General features: G+C 44.2%; 1 protein-coding gene across 1 annotated transcript in view; it reads right to left on the bottom strand.

Moving 5' to 3' along the window:
- The window catches only part of ADCY1 (adenylate cyclase 1), a 262,521-nt gene that overhangs the window by 136,736 nt on the left and 104,577 nt on the right, over positions 1-21,208 (bottom strand). The window contains exon 4 of the mRNA XM_019535907.1: positions 7,416-7,534. Coding sequence (XP_019391452.1) covers positions 7,416-7,534 — 119 coding nt within the window. The remainder of the gene's footprint in view (positions 1-7,415; positions 7,535-21,208) is intronic.

Here is a 21,208-nt window from a genome sequence, read left to right as displayed (position 1 = left end):
ATAAGGAAGAATTTCTTTACTGTCCGAGCCCCCAAGGTCTGGAACAGCCTGCCCTTTGGGCAGGGGGCTGGACTCAATGACCTTCCAAGGTCCCTTCCAGCCCTAATGTCTATGAAATCTATGAAATCCAACATGCGGACATCACTATAACTTTTTCATTTCATTTATTTTATCAATGAATTATTGTCTCAGGTAACCATATGACACTTGCACCTGTTCCTGTTGTTACAACGAGTAGTCGCATTAAAAATAAAGCCTAAGCAAGCAACCAAAAAAATGCCCTGCTGTTTTATTGTGGACAGACAACAATTGTTTTGACTCCAGGGTTAAAAACCCAACATTAAACACCAAAGAAACATAAAAATGTAGTAAGAGAAAAACAGTTACACAAAAAAGTTAAGATTTTGGCAGCACAGTATTGATTCCCATTAGATTATGAAAAGTCTATTTGACCATTTCCCTGGAAAAATTCCAAAGACCATTGTTTTCAGTTTTTAATCATGATTTTTCCTGTGCATCGGGCCATACTGTGGAAATAATGAAACTTAGGGTTGGAAAGAAAAATTTTTGTTGTCATTCACATTATGTATTAACATGCAATTGTTCATATACACACAGGCTTAGCATAATATAATCTTTTTATGTGATTATTTTGCTTTTAAATTTAATGGCAATTTAGGTTAATTGATTTCTCTTTAAATGTGAAAAGTAAATTGAAACCAGAAGCTTTTCTGCTGTTCGTGTCTTTATAGTAACTGCTTATGAGAGAGGTAAAAAGGATCTCTGCATTTTTTAAATCTACAAAGTAATGCAAACGAAACGTATTATAACATAACCAAACTTCATGACTGTACGAAATCAAGCAACAAGACATAACACTGTTGCTGCAGAAGTAGAGGACTAATAATAAAATTACTTGCAACTTGAATTAGAGCCCATTTAATCAGAATAATGAATTCAGAAAAATAGAGCTAAAAATGCATAATCTCAAAAAAAAATTGGAAGGAGGAGGATGAAAGGGAAAGATGAGACACCGCTAAAAGGAACTTAACTTCAGATTACTTCAGAATATTAGCATCCATTATTTATTAAACTCTAAGATTGAGACGGTACTATAGAAACAAAGGCCTGATTCTGTTCTCACTTACATTTATACTAATTTGAAGTAGTATGTGGTAGCAGACAGAGGATATTAAACCACGCTGACATATGCATGCGTGTGAGAGTACACACACACCCACCCACCAGTAGGTGGAGTATTCCACATTGAGTTTGTCTCCTGTTGGTGCCTGCCATTATCCATGAAGAACATTTAGTTAAGCCTTTTGTGTCATTACAGTGAGGATGACTGCCCTGAAAAATACTAAACTGGGAACAAGGACAGGATTAGGGTTGCCAGCCCCCCAGGACTGTGCTGTATTTTGATATAAATATCCAGAAGACTGCTGAGAGTCACCCAGGAGAGAAATTATAGGGTATTTATTAAAATAAATATTAAATTTTGAATCTGATTTATACAGTAGTCCAGTGAGTTTTTAAAATGTAATAGTAATGTGTGTGGTGGGCCCATAGGGTGTACTTCTGGTTTGAGCCACCCGCCTCACTGCGTCCAACCACATTCCAGGCTCTGAGTGCCTCCCTGGGGGAGCACACCCACAAGCCTGGGGGTAACACCACCACCACCCAGGTTCTGGACTGATCTTGGCCCTGTGCTCCCTGGGAAACACAGGCCTAGTAGTCATGGAGGGTTACTTGGCAAGAACTTGGTGTGCTTCCCTCAGTGTGAAGTACAAATACTGGTCTACCTTAGTCAGCCGAACCAAGGGGACCCCAAGGCATAATCTAGATCCTCTCCCAATAAGTCTCCCATGCCAGGTACAGAGGAGAACTTTATTGGTTACAAGGAGTGGTTTGGAATAGGGTACAGGGTAGAGAAATAGCAGATAAATCCCTTAAAGCAAACAGTGGCATGGTAGCCTTTGATTACACATCTGTGTTACTGCAAGTTATATATCTAGTTAGATCTCAAGTATCTTACTCACAAGTATAATCCAGAGGCAGGTGGAGATTTTCTCTGGAGGCAAGCAGTTCATTGACCATGAATTTTAAGAAAGAGAGTGAGTTTCAGATGGTCCAGCTTCTCTGAGAGTTCTCATTATCACTGCTGCCCCTCCTCCTGGGCAGTCTTAAACTTATATAGACTTTATGACCTCATTTACCTGACTCAATGAAGGCCAGCAGTTGTTGGCTGCCAGCCAACCAATTTGAAATGCATCACTGGTCTCCAGGTAGACTGGCAGGGTCTCTAGCCCCCTCCCGGTCATGATGACATTGCCTAAGACAACAGAGGGTTTAAGCCCCCACCCAAGTGTATGACGTCAGTCACTAAGGCAGGGGGAGCACGTTTCCCCCTCCCTCAGGAATGTATCCAGCCCAGGTTACAACTCAGGGTTACCTGAAGCTGATGGGGCCAGCAGTGTCTGCCCTCTGCAAACCAAATTGTCAGAATGGTCATCAGCTTGATAGCAGAGTTTGGGGAGAGACATTCTGCCACAATGTGCATTTGACTTCCTGATGTAAAGTCTATGCACCGTAATCCGTAAGCGATATATGCAAACACATGGGCACGTTCATGTTCATGAATGATAACAGAGAAGGCTGGTGGTATCAAGAGATGTTCTCTCAAGCAGTATCACCACCTCCTGTTTAAGAAATAGTAAGCCTTAAGCTTGAGTAATCTTTTGTACAGTAAGTTTCATGGATCCTCCCTATACTAAATGGTCACTAACTGGTCACTAGTTTAGTTTTACTAAACTAAAAAGAGTTTTTCTTATTATTTATGTTTGATTTTTTTTAATCACTAAAGAGCCCTAATTCAATCCCCAGTGAACGCTTAAGTGGCCTTAAGCTTTCTTCTTTATTTTACAAGTCAGAAGGGGCATATTTATTGTGTTCCAGCTAATTGGATGACTATTAACATTTTAGATACCACTAGGCAACACTGTACAAAATCCACTCAAGCTGGTAGCTCATTCTAAACCTTCTGGTCAGATACTGCTTCCAGATGTCATCCAGACCAATTCAGATCTGGCAGTTCATTTTAGCAGAGTACACTGAAAACTAGTACAAAATTGAGTTCAGCTCTTTAAAACAACTAAGATAAAAAAAGAGCTCGCTGCTCTTTTGGTTTTACTAGGCAAGAACTTGCTGATGGCATGCAAAAGGAAGAGAATATCTTTGCCACAGTAACAGCACAGAAAGTTCCTGTGATCTATTTTAGGGAGTCTTCCTCAGCTCTCTAATCTCCTTTTCTTATAGTTTAATTATTAGTAGAAGATCTGTAAGCTATGATGAGTTACAAGGACGAGTGGCATGGTAATACTTCAGCACCAATCTGAAGAAAAGCAAACACCAAGCTTTTAAGAGACAAAAACTTATCATTAGGCTTCTAAATTTCTTGATAGGCACCTAAACAGGCCTGGTGTTTGAAGTGCTGAACACTTATTTAAAGGATGGAATTTTCAAAAGCATCTAAGTGGCTTTGTAGCCTAAATCCCATTGGCTTTTCAATGGGACTAAATTATTTAGGGCTTTTGAAAAACCCACCTGAAATGCCTAATTATACCTCACCTATTTTTTGAAACAACTTGAATTTTGCAAAAGTCTAAGATCAATGTAAATTAAGTATGACAACCTTAACCATTGAAAAATTATAAGCCAAGATCTAAAATATCATTTAATAGGTTTAAACTGCATTTGCCTTGTGCATTCTGAGCACTGTGTGAAATATTTTCCTTAAGTCAGAACCAACGTTTTCCTGTAAATCACAGGAGCCCAGGAGCCGAGCCATTAAGAAAACCAAACAATACCATGGACTCACAGATTCACCCAAGTTTAGGGCTTGAAGGGACCTCATGAGATCATCAGATCCAGCCCCCCTGCTCTGAGCAGGAAACACTGATGGGGTCAAATAACCCTAGCAAGGTGTGCATCCAGTCTCCTTTTGAAGATCTCCAGGGTAGGTGCCTGCACCACCCCTGCTGGGACTCTATTCCAGAGTCTGGTCACATGAACTGTGAAGAAGTCTTCCTTGCATCCAGTTGGAAACCTTCTTTTAGGAGTTTATGACTATTGCTCCTGGTTTTCCCACACAAACAAACACGGTATAGAAATATTGTAAATATTAACATACAGGGACAGAGAAGAGGACGAAAGCTATTTGACAGCAGGATCTGAAAGCTAAATTTTTGCCCAAGTATACCTAAGCCCTGGTTAGTCGCAATAAAAAGACACTTTCATTATAGGATGGCCTGACTGGTCCACAAAGCCAGTCACACACTTTTTTCAGAATGAGGACAGAACCATTCACTCTTTATGAAACTAGTTGGATACTGATGGAATTTTAGACTCATCCTCTTGTTCTTAGAGAACGAGACTTTTCAAGGAGCCTTCTACAAGATGCTTGGAGAGGAAAAAGGAATGGTTTAATTCTGTATTCCAGAATGTCAGAGGAGTATCCCTGCAGCAGGCTGAAAGGGAGATGGTTGATCCTCATGAAAATAATGACAAACACCTAGTCTCATGTGCCTTGTATGGGAAGTTCCTGCTATTTTGTCCCAAATACCAGTGTGACAGAAGGAGAAATTCTGGATTGATTGGAGCAGGAAGCACTGCTCAAAGTCATGGGCAGTTGGAGAGCGCCCAATTGATCCAAGGTACAGTCAGGGATACACTGTGCCTCCTTCTTGAGGCCATGAGGAAAGGGTTGTTAAAGGAACACTATACAACTAGGGATGGACCACTGTAATTCAGGCTTCAGAGGATTTTAGGGAAAAGCCTGAAACTTAGCATTGCGCCTGAAGCCCCGAAAAACTGCAATTTGGCTGGAAATGGCTTGAAACTGTGGGAAGGGAGGGAGGGAGGGAGGGAGGGGAAAAAAGTTAAAAACAAAACTTTCCTGAATCCGGGAAAAGAAAAGCAGCACAGCCCTGAAAACACCACGGAAACCGCATTTTCAGAGAAGCCTACTATAGGCAGGGCTGAGCCAATTGGGTTGTTCAATTCCCCGCTTTGGCAGGGAGTTTAAAAGCCGGAGTGGAGCATGTAAGCTGGAACAGCTAGGGGCTGTGGCATGCCAGGTGCTCGCTCCCACAGCTGGGTGTGGGGTGCAGGGTGCCCCCACCAAAGGGTCTTGCTGCCACCCAGCATGGCTGTCCTGAGCCCCACTTTGCTTTGCTGTTGCACAGGAGTAGAGGAGAATATCCCTCTCCCTTCTCTGCATGGTAGGGCAAAGCAGGGATCGTGAGACCCATGCCAGGCTGAAGGAAAGCCCCTGACATGGTCCAGATGTGGGGGCAAGCACACAGCATGGGTCTCCCAAGCCCTGCTCTGCCCCACTGCACAGAAGGGGAGGGGAAATCCCTCTCCTCTTCTGTGTGGCAGTAGAGCAAAGCAGGGCTTAAGAGATCCTGTGCTGGGCTGGGGGAAACCCCTGCCCAATACCCAGCTGTGGAGGCTGGCACCTGGCAGGGGGGAACTCTCCCTCTTCTTCCCTCCAGCCTCACTCCAATCACTCCATGTCCAACCAACTAAGCAAAGCCTTGGCTGGGATGATATAGTAGTGGCTGGCCCAGCTTTGAGCAGGATGTTGGACTAGATGACCCCCTAAGGCCCATCCCAACCCTAATAAGCTTTACTTAAAAGTCGTTGTTTAATAAGTGGTGATCTTTACTTCCTTAAAACAGCAGAAGAACAGCCTGTATGCTGCTGTTCAATGGTAATCAGCCCCAAGACAGGGTCCCTCAGTCAGTCAGAGGTGTGGGAGAACTCAACCTGAATAATGCCTCAAATTAGCTAGGGTGAGCTTGAAGGGAGCCCACTTTTTCACCCACCACAGCCTAAATTACAGTGGTCCCTATCTTGACATTACCTTTCCAAACTGATTATTCAAAAATTGCATACCTCTAGACGAAACAGAGTACGGCAGAGTACATCTGCTACAATGCACATGGGAGCCTGGTATAGACAATGGATGCTCCTGCCTCCCCACCAGCATTAAAAACAGAGATAAGCAAATGGGAGTGACCTCAGAGCAGTGCATGACATTTTATTGCTTCACACCTGGATAGATCAGTGCAGTAGGGGCAGTCGGTTGCTCAGCAACTAGGAAATGGTCCACACAATGTTTAGTCTTAATTAACTCATTGCAAAGGGATATTCCCGCTCTAAGACGGATGCTTACCATAGTGCATCCTGAGGCACAGTCACTGAAAGGGAGTTTTGGGGTAGATACAAGGCACATTAACATGAACAACTGCAAGTGGTGTTATGTAACAACCTTGTACAGACTTGGCCTGAGAGCAACAGGATCTAGAGAGTAGAAGAAAAATGCCAAAACCCCCCCCCAAAAAAATGGAAAGAACAGATTTCAGGTAAAAAAAACTAATTTCAATGGCAGTGCACGCAAAACAGCTTATTATTCATGATGAGCAAAGGTGACAGAATTAGGCTATAGTAATAATCTGTAAGGCTGAAAGCTCAAGTAATGGGGATTGATGTACATTTTCATAGGGCAATAAATGACTGGACTGTATTAACCTTTACTTCCTTCCCATTATCCAAATAAATTACTGCATAAAAACCAATGCTTCCTGTTTATAGACAATACAAGTGGACAGTTACTAAACATGCGATATAAACAGCCTTGTTCACCAAGAGGGAACTGAGATGATTAGTTCATAAAAATGTTGTGTTCCTCTTAACATTTCTATTCTTAACCATTTATTGATTCAGAATTATCACCCAGTCTTCACAGACATTGTGTCCACTCAACTAGCTGACTACCACCTAACCCATCCAGCCTGATCCAGGGTGTGGGGACATGTTATCTGGCTCCCAGATCGCCCCAGAGGCATAGCAGGGCAGCTTTGCAACCAGGGCAACCAAGATGCCCAGGGCAGCACCAGCTACCATTGTGCCATTGGCAGGGGTACAGTCAGTAGTGGTGACCACACTAGTGGCTACTTTTACACACCCCACAGCAGAAGCAGTTCCTGAGGCTCTTACTGGGGCTCCCCACGTCTGGAAATTTGATGGCGGGAGAGCAGAGGCAGCATTCATTACTGCAGCTCCCAGAACCATAACAATTAACTGCAACAATTCCACCACAACCAAATTTCCAGACTCGTGAGGAGTCCCATAAACTAGATGGCACTGCACTGCAAGCCACATCTGGCCTGCTAGCTGTAGGTTGTGTACCACTGAGCTAGCTCATTTGCTACTAATACTTATAAACAACATGTTTCTCTTGTGCTACCTCTTTTTCAAGCTCTAAGATCTAACTGTTATTACAAATCATTATATTTGTGTTAAACATGATCTGTTTTATATTATTTCATAAGCTTTCCCAATCCTACCTAACATTGTCATGCCTTTGAATGTAAATCTTGTGGAAAATCCTTTCAGGTGGTTTCAGGAAATCTTCCTTCATTTCCATGGCAACGTTCCTGGGCAAAAGACTCATCAGGAGACGCTCCTAAAAGAAAACGCAAACATAAGTTTTGGGTTATATTCCCTCTTCGCCCCTCAATCTAATTTATGTCCCTAGAATTTGTGCCCCATGAAGAACGTGAGCCATCCTCTTGATATATCTCTATAGTCTAAACTGGTTTCTCATCAAATGCCTTTCCACAACAGTAAAGACTCTGCAGTAAGTACAGAGCTAGCTTCAAGAGAAGATAATTGTCCATAATTATCATTAACATCACAATGGTAATAACAACTTACTTCATCCCCAGTGCCATTTATCTGTGAAGGAATTTCCAGGATCATTTCCTATCTTTTTGTATTTACTTACTCTAGAATTTAATCAAAGTGTTATAATGCTGGGTCTACTGAAGCAGTCTATTAAACAGTAAGATCTGTGATCCAGAGAGTCTGTATTACCTGAACCGTAATAAAAGGTGCATTATGTTCATACCATAAGCTAATCTGAATGGTTATTTCTAGCAAACACAACAGAATAAGCACCTGGTTAAATACTATAGCCAAGTCAAGTCAAAAGTTTGTCTTTGCTTACAACAAAATTGATTAGCGTGGTTAAGGTAGGTCTATTTCTATAGCCAACTGCATGCAAGGGAGTGGCATGACTAGCACTACACCTAGCTGCCTTGGCCCCCACCCCTGCCTGAATGACCAGATACCCATTGACAGCTAGGTTAACTGGGGGGGAGCTTTGGCATGAGTCTAGAGCAGGGGGTGAATTCATGCCTCCAGAACCATAGCAAGATGTCTCAAAACCAAGTATCTCTCATCACGTCCAGTGCTTCTAGTAGTCCATTTCAGGGCTGTCATTAAAAAGTCTTCAAAATGAGGAATGGTAGCAGCTGCAAAACTGAGTAGTCCCTGTCATTTTCAAGGCTTCCAACAACATCACTTTGACAGCTGCTTCCCCTTCACTATTACTGGTGCCAATTATTACACAGTTGAATGGAATACCATAAATGACAACATAAACAGCTCAGATGAATGATATTGTGTGCTTAAGTTGTTCGTGAGCTTAACTGATGTGGAGATACCCAATATGTTATTAAGTAAAATACGCAAAAAATTGGAACCACCACCATGTTATGCAGTTAAGCAAGTTATGAACTTATTCAACAGATGAATACATTTGTCCCCTGACAGAAAAGTTCTAAAAAATGTTAAGAAATAAACTACCTGCATATGGCAGCAGCCAGCAACTTTTAACAAGCCATGGACTGGAACAACATGGCTCTGCTTTGACCCACACCAGATAGTTTTGATAGCACATTAGCAGTGGGGGGCTTTCCAGGGTCTGGCAGCTAGGAGGTACAGCTGTGCCACTGCTGCTTTTCCCTCAGCTCTCTGCTTCTCAGCTGCAGTATGGGGGCAGCTTCCAACCAGTATGGAGCTATGCTGGGGCCGGGCAGCTGAGTCCTTGCTGGGTCCTTGCTGCTACCACTTCAGTCCTCCCGACACTCAGCTCTCAACTATAGTGCAGTTCCTCACTATCTAAAGCTGGGCCTGTGTCCTAACGAGGGAGCCAGAAAATGGGGGAAGCAGCAGCAGTGGCACAGGACCATCTTCCAGTTTCATGGCCCAGGCACAGATTTAGGCACAGGTAAGGCCCTACAGCTATGCAGGTTGGATGCAGCAGCTCATTCTCTGTGCATGGTCAACCACTAGCACACAGCTGGTTTTAACCACTAGTCCCTGTGCTACTTAAGGAATACATGGATATCACTGTTAGACTACGGTCAGACATTACACATAAATCAGTTTAAGTTATCAGAAACTGGTTTAAACCTGTAACAGAACAGACATTCCAGGCACATAAACCAGTGTGAAAATGGCTGAAACCAGTTTGAGATAAACCTGGTTGAATGTACTATCAGACTTAACTGATTTGGGTCAAACTGGTTTATGCAATGTCTGTCCCAGACCCCTTCCTGGTTTACCTTAAACCAGAGTTCCCCAGCATCCCATATACTTTGAAGCCCTGAGTTGGGCTCTCTGCTCCAGAGAGCTGAGCTGGCCCCTTCCTTCTGCTCCCTGGCTGGAACTTCAGCAGAGATGGCAAGGACAGCAGCATCAGCCTGGCTTGCCCCTGTCCTCCCCACTCCCTGCTCAAGCAGCAATTCCCCCCTCCCCTCTCCCATATCACAAACTGTGGCCAGGTTTATGGTATGCTAGCTAATGCTGAGAGGTGTCTCTGTAAGGCAGACAGGATCAAGCCAGACAGGCTTTCTGGACCTAATCAACAAGTCAGGTAGTAATGTCCCTCCATTTCTTCCTTGGAAAAAGCTTTTTATGAAGAGCTTGAACTAATGAGAAAGGCTTTTGTTTTCTTGATGGGCTCTTCCCTGCTGTGTAACTAAATGCAAATACTGTGCAACTAATTTTCTGCTGGCTCCCTCCCTGGTCAGGAGCATCAAGGGGGGAGGTGAGGAAACCCCTCCCTAATCAGAACATCCTTCTGGAGCCTGGCCATGCACCCTCAGCTCAGCACTATGGAAGGGAAGGGAAGGCTGCTGTATTCCCTGCCCCCCCCCCCCAGCTTCTAGCCTGAGCCACTGCACGCAGGTGGCTACATCTCTTCAGTCCAGAGGGGATATCTGTACAGCTGCAAACTGGTTCAGACTAGCCAGATTAAACTAACCTGCAAATATTGAATTAATTCAGGCTCAGGCTTTTTGAATGTTTGTCCCTAGCCTTACTGTTCACACCCTAAAGATAAACAGGGGTATATACCAAAACAGCACTGGAGGGTAAAGGGAAAGCAGGCAGAACCATATAACAGCTTTGAAACTTAAGAAGTGCTACTTTACTAGGTCTAGTAAAAAAGGATATTAAATGGTGAGTTCTACATGTATGCACATGAATGGTTCATATTTGAGACAGATCTCAAACTGTAACTAATCCACTTACAGCTTTTCTACAAATACATCCATACACATGTATGTACACACATGCTTTTGATATTTGACATATTTATATAATACTATATGGACAGTGTGTGTTTGCATGCGTGGCTTCTAATATTTAGATTTATTTTAATAATTGAGTCACTAGCAAACCAAACTACTGGGTAGCGAGTAAAAAATGCAGAATCTTTTCACAAACAAAAAAACTTGTTCCCTAGCACTAACTGAAAAAATAAAACCCTATTATATTCTTAATATTTAAGATAGACACTGGTGACATTTCAGACCAAGAAGAAAGGTAGCAGAATGTTTGTAGAGCAGAATTATAGGAAGGAGAGGGGGAGCAGGAAGAGGGGTGCACACCCAGATATGGGAAGGGCGAAACTGCTAGACAGGATCCTAGAATAGGAAGCAGAAACCAAAGAAGAAACACATGAAGGTGCCTTAAAAGTGTGAGAAAAGTGCATTTTTGGGGGGGGGCGAAATGTTAGCTCTTTCAAGAAATTAAATCTTTCAAGTCACCGAAGTAAAGCATGTTTAAGGACACCAAGATTTGGAACCATATGAACAAACAGCTTACGCTGCATCGAAACGGGCAAGTTTTGGAAACCATACTATCTACATCTGTAAAAATGAGCCACAGCATTGTGCTGTATCTTCATTCCTTCACACTGCTCCCACCCCCAGATGCTGCCCATGGGAAAACTAAAGAGAGAAAAAGGAATGAAATCAGCATGGCTACATAGAGCTTTGAACAAAGACAGCATTTCAAGCAGCATTCATGGTGACATTCATGCTTGAGTGGTTGCTGCCACTGATGAGGATAGATGATGATGGCAAACAAATTGAACGAGTGTGATAAACAGGGAGCACTAATAAAATTAGTAACAATTTTGATCAGGAAAAATGCCACACATGTTGCAAGCCTCCATTTTAGTGATATATGAACTTGTTTGATAACCTTACCTAGCACGCTATTTGGAATCCAAACAAGGGGAACTCACCTAGCAGCGAGAACCAGGTGGTCTGCTTTATATTTACCTTTTCTTTCTGATGTTACAGACAGTTCAATATACAAACAGCAGGTCATTCCACAAAAGACAAAATGCTGAACTTGCCAATTTTAACTGTTCTAGAGTTTTACCCAAAGTATTTTTACCTCACTGTAAACCTATGCCTGTGTGACATTTCAGTGAAGATTCATGGACTTTCAAGAGCAGTGGCATGCTGAAAAAATTGGTCCCAGCATACCTGTAAGAGGATCCTGCCTTTCTAAAGGCAGCCATGGCACCCTTGAGTATCTGTGCTAATCCCATCTCCAACTCTGGCATCCCAGTGTTGTATTTTCCTGCCATGCCTAACCATTATTAAAATCTTGGGAGGCTGCATTGGGGTGAGCTGCTCTACCCTGCTCATCATGAGGCTTTTTTGGTTTAGCCCAATTGCTGCCTTGAACAAAGCATCACACTTTCACTACCCTCAGCAACTTAGTCTTCTTTACCTCTTACGGCACTGGGCCCCTGGCTCTGATTTCACAAGACTGAGCCCTCAGCGCCACCCTTATTGCTCTGGACCCTAGCACTGCAGCTGCAAACTGTGGAGCCTCTAATGAGTACCCAACTGTTGACTTCCTTCTCTCTTTCAGCTACTCACAAGCCTCATGATTATAATGCAAAAGAGAAACATTTATGAAACAAACTTTCTTCGTAATGCTCCCCACAGAACTCCTTCTCTTCTGGGAATCTGGGCTAGACTGAAGCACTAGCCCTGGAGTCAGTTTTATGCAGCTACTTTCTCCATTTTTTTCCAGTCATATGACCTGAGTCTCCTTTAATCAACTTAACCCACAGCCTAGCATTCTGCTGCCTGCACCTGCAGCCCTTTACTGCTAGCCTCCCTGAACTTGCTCTGCTGGCTGTCTCTCAAGCAAGCAACAGGGGTTCTGCTACCTGCCATCCCTTTGCAACATTCAAATAAAAAGGATTAGGGGCCCCCTGTTACAATACCATTAGTGGGCACCATATTTATGGTCTAGGAGTGATTTTGCATTGCTTGCACGGAATCTCAAAACGAACCCAATATTTCCTCTATTCACACTGCTCTTGCTACTTTTATATTTTAGGCCATTTACAAAGCTTTATTTCCAGTGGTGGAAAATTTCCACCTCTAAAAGTGATTCCAGTAGAGGGAGCAGTACAGATGTTCAGTCTGTCAACTCTTCTTCCCTCCTATCCCCGAACCACTCTTCGTGTCATCACAAGACCACAGTGATCTTGGTCTAAAGAATGCATGAGCTGCCCTATTCCTGGCCTGCTTCACACTAGAGACTCCAGAATGACAAGCAGGTGGGGAGTGATACTGGTCCATCTGCTTGGATCCCAGGCACCAGGAGACAAGTGGACTATGCCCCACAGCTACGTTCCCAACAGCTTCACACACTGGGGACTCCAGTGTGAGGAGTGGAGGAAGGGGGTTTGCCTTGCTGCCCCAGGGAGAACTTCTCCAGCTCCAGTCCTGTGTCTCAAGGGCTGGGATAGAAGTTACGCATAAACCAGTTTAAGTCATCAGAAACTAGTTTAAATCTGTAACAAAACAGAAGTTCAGTGCACAGTTTCAAAATGCCTGAAACTGGTTTAAGATAAACCTGGCTGAATATAATATCAGACATAACTGATTTGGGTAAAATTGCTTTAAGAAACTTCTGTCCCAGAAGCCTTCCTGGTTCAAGTTAAATCAGAGTTCCCCAGCATCCCAGAATGCTTTCCAGCCCTGGGCTGAGTTATAGTGACTACTCCAGCAGAGAAGCATTGGGGGGAAGGTAGGGACTGCCCCCCCTTAGGCAAACCCCAACTGGGCTTTGGGGTCAGGAAGGGGGAGGGTTAAACCCCACTTTCCCTGGGGTACAGAGCTACCCTGCCCTGCTAAACTTACTGAAACTTGATGCTGGCTGCAATTGTGGATTACAAATCCCAGAAGCACTTGGAAGCAGGTAGGAGACATGATGACCAACCCTGTGAAGTCCTACTGCTGTGATTCTGGACTGCAAATTCTAGAGACCTCAGGGACAGCAGGATGAGGAAGCAAACACAGAGCTCATGCTGGCTAAGTGCCAGAGAGCTATGCTTTAGCACCCCCCACCCCCGGGTTATGGTTTGAACCACTGCAGGCATGTGGCTGCATCTCCTGAATCAAAAGTGAATGTGTCCAGTTGTTTCTCAGTTTAATCTTTGCACTTTAAACTAATCTGAAAAGACTGAATCAATTCAGCCTCAGGCTTTTTGACTCTCTGTACTTAGTCAAAGACTTTAAATTGATGCATTGACCACCAATTTAAATCCCATGGGGCTAGGAACCAGGCCAGGGAAAGCCTCTGCGAGTCCACTACTACACAACACCAGCTTTCATGCTGCCATCCAGCTGGGTGGCAGGGTGGATATTTAAAAGCCAGTAGGGGTGAAGAGCAGACATAAGGAGGCTGTCTCTAAGCCTGCTTCCCATTCTCGCTGGCTTTTAAATTGCTACCTCCATCACTCATCTGGGTAGTGTGGTCAAGAAGGAGAAGTTGATGCAGCCAGGAACCAAGTTCAGGGAGACCTTCCTTGAACCCACTTCCTCCCTGCACTGGCACCCAATTCCATTTTCCAATTGGGTGGTATGGCAGAAAGGGGAAGTTAGCAAAGTCATGAACTAGATTTTGGGAAAGTCTCCTCAGCCTGATTCCTAGTCCTTGGGTGTTGCAATCCCACCCACATTATCTAGTGGCATTTAAAGCCTAGGGGCCAGGAACCACACCAGGGATTTCTTCCATGGCCCCTGGTGCTTAGCAGTCCCCACACCCACTCCCCAACTGGGTGGCAGGGGAGCAAGGGAAAGCCAGAAATAGTGAGAAAAGCCTCCTGCCTCTTCCAGAAGCCATGGACTGCCCAGTTTGGGAAAGAGTTTGCAGAATACTCATGCTGCTTCTTCCCTTTCCAGACCTCTCAAAAATGGTGAAAAGCCCCCAACCCAGTCCTCATTCTGGGAACTTAAGTATGAGAAGTGAGCAGTCAGCTTGTAGCACTGGGAGCCAACTAGATGGAACAGCAGGGCAACTGCTAGAAGCAGATTCATTCCTACCTGCTTCTCACTCATGGTGTGTAAAGAATCTAGCAGCTACTATGAGAGAGGCCGGTGAAGCTGGAAGTCTATGGGAGTGACTGGAGAAGTAGCCCCTCATATCTTCCCCCCAACCAAGGGGACCCTGGTCCTGAAAAGGCACGGGACCTTTCTGTCACAGCTGCTCTCCTCCTGGTCCCTGGTAGGAGTAAAGCTAGGGAAAGTGTATAAAAGTTTGTACTTGTGGAACCAAATTTTAACTTGTTCCAGTAGGCTTATTTAGTCTCTCAGAACCGCAATTTTTGAACATTTGTACACTTTTTGTTTCCTCTTGGAGAGTAATGATTCTCCCAGTTGAAACTAAACATGTACTCATGTAAGAGAAGTAATTAAGGCCAATTTCAGCTTGATCTGAATGGTCAAATGGAGATCTTCCTGCCAAATCTGCCTTAATGAGGATTTCTGCTAATGGCACTTAATTATACCAATAATACTCAAATCAGGAAAAAGGATCAGAGTTCTTTTTCTACTATTTGCCTAGGTGCCACACTGCTATGTAGAAAAACGTTTTTTCTAAATAATGTCAGTAGATCTAACTCAGAGTATATACATAAAAGAGAGTAGGAATTGGTTATTTTCATCTTCTCTTCGATGATCAATAACCGACAGCATTATGTACACAGCACATAAAGGAAGTATTCACAATTACCAAACTACTGTATTGTAACTGTTTTGTCAGCATTGAAAATGTCCCAGACAGTTCCTAAAAACACAGTTTCCTGCCTTAGTGCATAAAACAAGCAAACAAAAATGAAATAAAATGCAATTATATGATTTTTTTTTACCTTACAACCATATGCCAAATGCTTTTCACAGATTATAAAATACAGAAATTTAATAGAATCATGAACCAAAACCAGACAATATATCCAGAAGATGCAACTTTAGACAAGACAATTAGTCATTGGTTACTCCTTCCTACACTGATACATGTGACCTGGCTTTAGCCTGCATAAGTACAGCAATGTTCAAACAATTCAAAAATTGTCATTTGCTTTTGTATATTACTTGCACATAACAGCAAATAAAAGACAGAATCTCAACTTCTGCCATTTTCATGTCTTTAGTAAGATATTATACATTTTTATTCTGATTGCACTAAACATGCATTTTTCCAGTTATGGATATCTTACAATGGTACATCCCCATTGCCTGCAAACAAAGAATTTTACCCAATATATTTTTTTCAGGATCCATTAAATAGGGTCATTATGTTATAAAAAAATTAAATATCTTCAGAAATTGGAATTGCAACTTAGATTCTACTTTTTGAGAATTTATAACATGTACTGTCCAATGAATGTTTTGTGTTTTCCTGACTTTAAAAAAATATAAGATGTGTGGCAGAGACTATACTGTATTCAATTAGTATTACCTAGGAATATTACTGTTTATTACCTCATCATGAATTACAGAATATTTTTCCCATAATATCAAAATTTTAAAAAATATAATTTATCTGACCCTCCCCCTTGCCCCACAATACACAGCACATGCTACCTACCAAAATACTGAAGTAAAGATTAAATCAGGTAAAGTGTTCCACTGCATTCAAAAATAATGTTTGCAATTTGTGTTAAATGCACTTTCCATGACTATACAAGCCTTTATGAAAAAGAACAATAAAACTATTTATTCAATTAAAAAGGTGATTTCCTTAATTCTCTGATATTAGACTTTTAGAGATTGAACACAATATTTTGTACTGTCTGCCACCATCTCTCATAACCAACCAATGCACTACCACTCTTAACTCAGTGTTGTGCTAAATGTTAATATTTTCTTATTTCAAATTTAATCCAAATATTTGTCACTGTCAAACAAATTCTCTTTGATATATTCATATTGATTAGGAAAGAAATTTGTATACGACTCTTTTATAGGCTACTCTGTTAAGTAAGGCTAGGTACAGACGCATGTGTTAGGCACACAGAAAACACTTGAAAGGCATAACAGAACACATGCTCATGGCACCTAAAGTGCTTTAAAAATAGTGGATCCAACTCTAAGTTAACCTTTGATGAATGTAGTACTAAATTAAAGCACTTTAGGTTACAGCACTTTTTTGAACATCTGTACCACATCCACTGCGTTTCAGTGTAGGTTGCACTGTGCTGCCATCCCAGGAGCCCCTCACTGGGCTTCTTAGTCTCAACTGGTGCTCATCAGCTCTAGGTGAGCATCAGCCCAGTCCTGTCTCCAGGCTGTCACAAACAGCAGACAGAAAAGGTGACAGGAGAGGACACAGATCTGCTCCCCTAAACTTTCAGGGACAAGCCGGGTCTGTACAGCAGCAAGGCTCTGTTCCCACACTTCCCCCGCCCACTCCCAGCCCCAGTTCTGGGCACAGTGAAAAGCTGGCCAAGCAGCCCCATACTGCAGCTGAAGAGGCTGGGGTTGGGGTGAGTGAGGAAAGGGAACCCCCTTGCTGTGTTGCTTGGCCTGGCTCCCTGAGACCCCAGTCAGTAAACTGTGAGAGGGGGGCCCTTGTAACAGAGGCGTACCCATAGATTCATAGATTGCAAGGCCAGAAGGGACCTCGGAAGATCGTCAGGTCCAGCCCCCTGCACCAAGCAGGAAAACTAACTGACAAGTTAAGTGACCTCAGGAAGGTGACTGTCTAGTCTCCTCTTGAAGATTTCCAGGGTAGGTGATTGCACCACCTCCAGAGGGAGTTTATTCCACAGTCTGGACACCCTGATTGTGAAGAAGTTTTTCTTAATGTTGAGCCTGACTCAATCTTTCAGGAGTTTGTGGCCATTACTCCTGGTTTTCGCCTCAGGTGCCCTGGTGAACAGTTGCTCACTAAGCCCTTGACATACTCGTCTAGTGTAGTGGTAAGCTGCTACCAGGTCCCCCCTCAGCCTTCTTTTCCTCAGGCTGAAGAGCCCCAGATCCCTCAGCCTTTCCTTGTATGGCTTGCCTTTTAAGACTCTGATCATATGGGTGGCTCTTCTTTGGACTCTCTCAAGCTTGTCCATGCCCTTGTTAAAGTGTGGTGCCTAGAACTGGACACAGTACTCCAGTTGCAGTTTCACCACTGCTGAGTAGAGTGGAAGAATCACCTTCTTGGCTTTGGTAGAGATGCATTGATTGATGCATGCCAGAGTATTATTTGCCCTACTGGCTACAGCATCACACTGCCACCTCATATTCATACTGTGGTCTATTATTACCCCCAGGTCCCTTTCATTTGTGGTGCTAGTCAGTTTGGTGCTGCCAGGCCTGTAGGCTTAGGGTTGCTCTGCCTGAGGTGGCGCACTTTACATTTCTCAACACTGAACCTCATCAGGTTCTGATCTGCCCAACTCGCCAGCCTATCTAGCTATCTAGGTCTACCTGTAACTGTAGCCTATCTTCAAGCATAACCACACTTCTCCCATGACTTGGTGTCATCCGCAAACTTGCCCAGTGAGCTCTTTACCCTCACATCCAAATCGTTAATAAAGATGCTGAAAAGTATTGGACTAAACAGTGACCCCTGCAGGACACTCATTTCTTGCCAGGATGACACAGATCTGTTCACTACGACTCTCTGGATCCTATCCTGCAGCCAGTTTCTCATGTACCTGACTGCCTCAGAGTTAAGCCCATAATCCTCCAATTTTCTTGTGAGGACATTGGGGAATACTATATCAAAGGCCTTTTGGAAGTCTAGGTATGCAACATCAAGATGCTCTCTCGTGTCCATGTGGCAAGTTACCTGGTCATAGAAGGAGATGAGTTTGGTAAAGCAAGATCTGCCTGCTATGAAGCCATGCTGGCTGTTATCCAGAATCTTACCTTCTGCAAGCTTATTGCAGATAGACTCCTTGATGAACATTTCTAGGATTTTCACTAGGATGGAAGTTACCTGGATCCTCCCTCCTGTCCTTCTTGTGGATGGGCACAATATTGGTACTCTTCCAGTCCTCAGAGACTTCTCCAGAACACACCAGGTGTGGAAGAGTTTTGCAAGGGTTTCTGTAATGACTTTGGCCAGCTCCTTCAGCACTCTCCGATGAAGATCATCTGGTCCTGCTGACTTCTATACATCTAATTTTATTAACTACTCATACACCAATTCTATGGCAATAGTAGGAAGGCAATTATTCCTACTGTGCTCATCCTCTACTTTACCAGCATGGTTTTCCACTCAGTCTGGTGAATGAGTGGCTGGCTGACCTGCTCCACCGGGCTTTAAACTAAGCCCGCTGGGGGACGGGGCGACTACCGCCAATGCTGGCCCGCTGAGCAACCCTGGCAAAGCCATCAGGCCAAGGCAATTAATGGAGGCCACCCCTGCCCCAGCCCTGGTACAATCTGTGGGCAAGGCAAGAGCCCCCAAGGGGACACTTGCCTGCCTGTACACAAATGCTAGGAGCTTGGGGTATAAGCAGGAGAAGCTCGTCCTCCTGCTTAATGCAAATAATTATGAAGTCATAAAGATACTGGAGACCTGCTGGGACTCCACCCATGACTGGACCACGGCTATAGATGGCTATACCTTGTACAGGAGTGATAGTGTAGATAAAAGGGGTGGGGGTGTAGCTCTCTATGTTAAGGAAAGCTACGCGTCCCTGCAAGCTGATGTTGGCAACCAGGGTGGACGACTAAAGACCCTCTGGGTTATATCCATGGGGAACACAGCACAGGGGACACAACGGTGGAAGTCTACTACACACCTCCCACCCAAAGTCAAGAGCTTGACCAGGAGTTTGCCCGGGGACAGGCTGAGGCTGCATGTTCCAGGACCATGGTTGTCATGGGTGACTTCAAATACCCAGACATCTCATGGGGGGGATCACTCAGCAAAATACGAGTGGTCGCAAAGCTTCCTCTCTTGCATGGATGACCTCTACCTGACTCAAGAAGTCTATGGGGCAACGAAAGGTAAAGCACTGCTCAACCTGGTACTGGATACTGTGGATGACCTAATCAGTGACCTAGTGATTGATGGGAAGCTGCGTGACAGCGGCCATTAGCTGATCACCTTCACCATCCACCGTAAAGCTGGCAAGTCATTCAGCAACACAGAAGTCCTTGACTTCAGGAAAGCCAACTTTGACAAGCTCAGGAGGCTGGTCACTGAGGCCCTAAGGAACCATGACCCCAACGAAAGGGAAGTTCAGTAAGAGTGGTTGCTCCTCAAGGAAGCAATCCTCAATGCACAAGCTAAGTCTATTCCATCTCGGAGGAAAGGCAGCAAGAGGGCACAGCAGCCCCCCTGGCTCTCTAGGGATCTAGCAGACCTCCTGAGTCTAAAAAGAAAGGCCTACAAAGGATGGAGGATGGAATTCACCTCCAAGGAGGATTATTCTGCACTGGTCCAGTCCTGCAGGGAACAAACCAGGAAAGCCAACGCTGCAACTGAACTCCAACTAGCTTTGAGCATCAAGGACAATAAAAAGTCCTTTTCAGATATGTGGGGAACTAGAGGAAAAGCAAGGGCAACATCAGAACCCTGCTGAACCAAACGGGGCAACTGGCAACTCACGCCCAGGAAAAAGCCAATCTATTAAATGGGTACTTTGTGTCAGTCTTTCATCAGTCCCATGAGACGCCCATGCCCACCACGGGACAGGGTGGTCCGGGTGAGGGAGATCTCCTGTCCTCCATTAATGCTGACCTCATGAAAGAACACCTTGAAAGCTGGATATTTTCAAGTCAGCCAGCCCTGACAATCTACACCCCAGAATACTCAAGGAGCTGGTGAGCATCATAGCCCAGGCTCTGGCATGGATCTTGGAAAACTCCTGGTGCTCTGGTGTAGTGCCTGAAGACGGGAAGAAGGCCAATGTGGTGCCTATCTACAAGAAAGAGATGAAAGTGGATCCAGCTAACTATAGGCCCATCAGCCTGACTTCTATCCCAGGGAAGACCTTAGAAATGTTTATTAAAGAGGCCATCCTTGATGGACTGGCTGACGCCAACATCCTGAGGGATAGCCAGCACGGGTTTGTTGTGGGTAGGTCTTGCTTGACTAATCTCATTTCCTTCTATGACCAGGTGACCTATCACCTGGACAAGGGAGAAGAGATTGATGTCATATATCTTGACTTCAAAAAAGCCTTCGATCCCATATCCCATGATCACCTCTTGGTGAAACTGGCGAATTGTGGCTTTGGGTCCACCACAATCCGCTGGCTGGGAAATTGGCTCCGTGTTCGGACCTAGAGGGTGGTGATTGACAGAAGTCAATTGTCATGGTGCCCTGTGACCAGTGGGGTCCCCCAAGGCTCTGTCCTTGGACCCATGTTGTTCAACATCTTCATTAATGACGTGGACATTGGAGTTGGAAGCGGACTGGCCAAGTTCGCTGATGACACCAAACTTTGGGGCAAAGCATCCACACCAACCAGAGGACAGGTGGGTAATCCAGGCTGACCTGGACAGGCTCAGCAAATGGGTGGATGAGCAACTGATGGTGTTTAAAACCGAAAAATGCAAGGTTCGCCACCTTGGGAAGAAAACCCTGCAGCATCCTTCTAGTCTTGGCAGTGCTACACTGGCTAGCACTATGGAAGAAAGAGACTTGGGGGTCATCATTGACCACAAGATGAACATGAACCTGCAATGTGATGCTGCGGTTAGTACAGCAACCAAAACGCTGGCTTGCATCCATAGAT

The sequence above is a fragment of the Crocodylus porosus genome, unplaced genomic scaffold (assembly GCF_001723895.1).
Source record: "Crocodylus porosus isolate Cpor-Errol unplaced genomic scaffold, CroPor_comp1, whole genome shotgun sequence".
Classification (NCBI taxonomy): domain Eukaryota; kingdom Metazoa; phylum Chordata; order Crocodylia; family Crocodylidae; genus Crocodylus; species Crocodylus porosus.
This window is presented reverse-complemented; position numbering and strand designations above follow the sequence as displayed.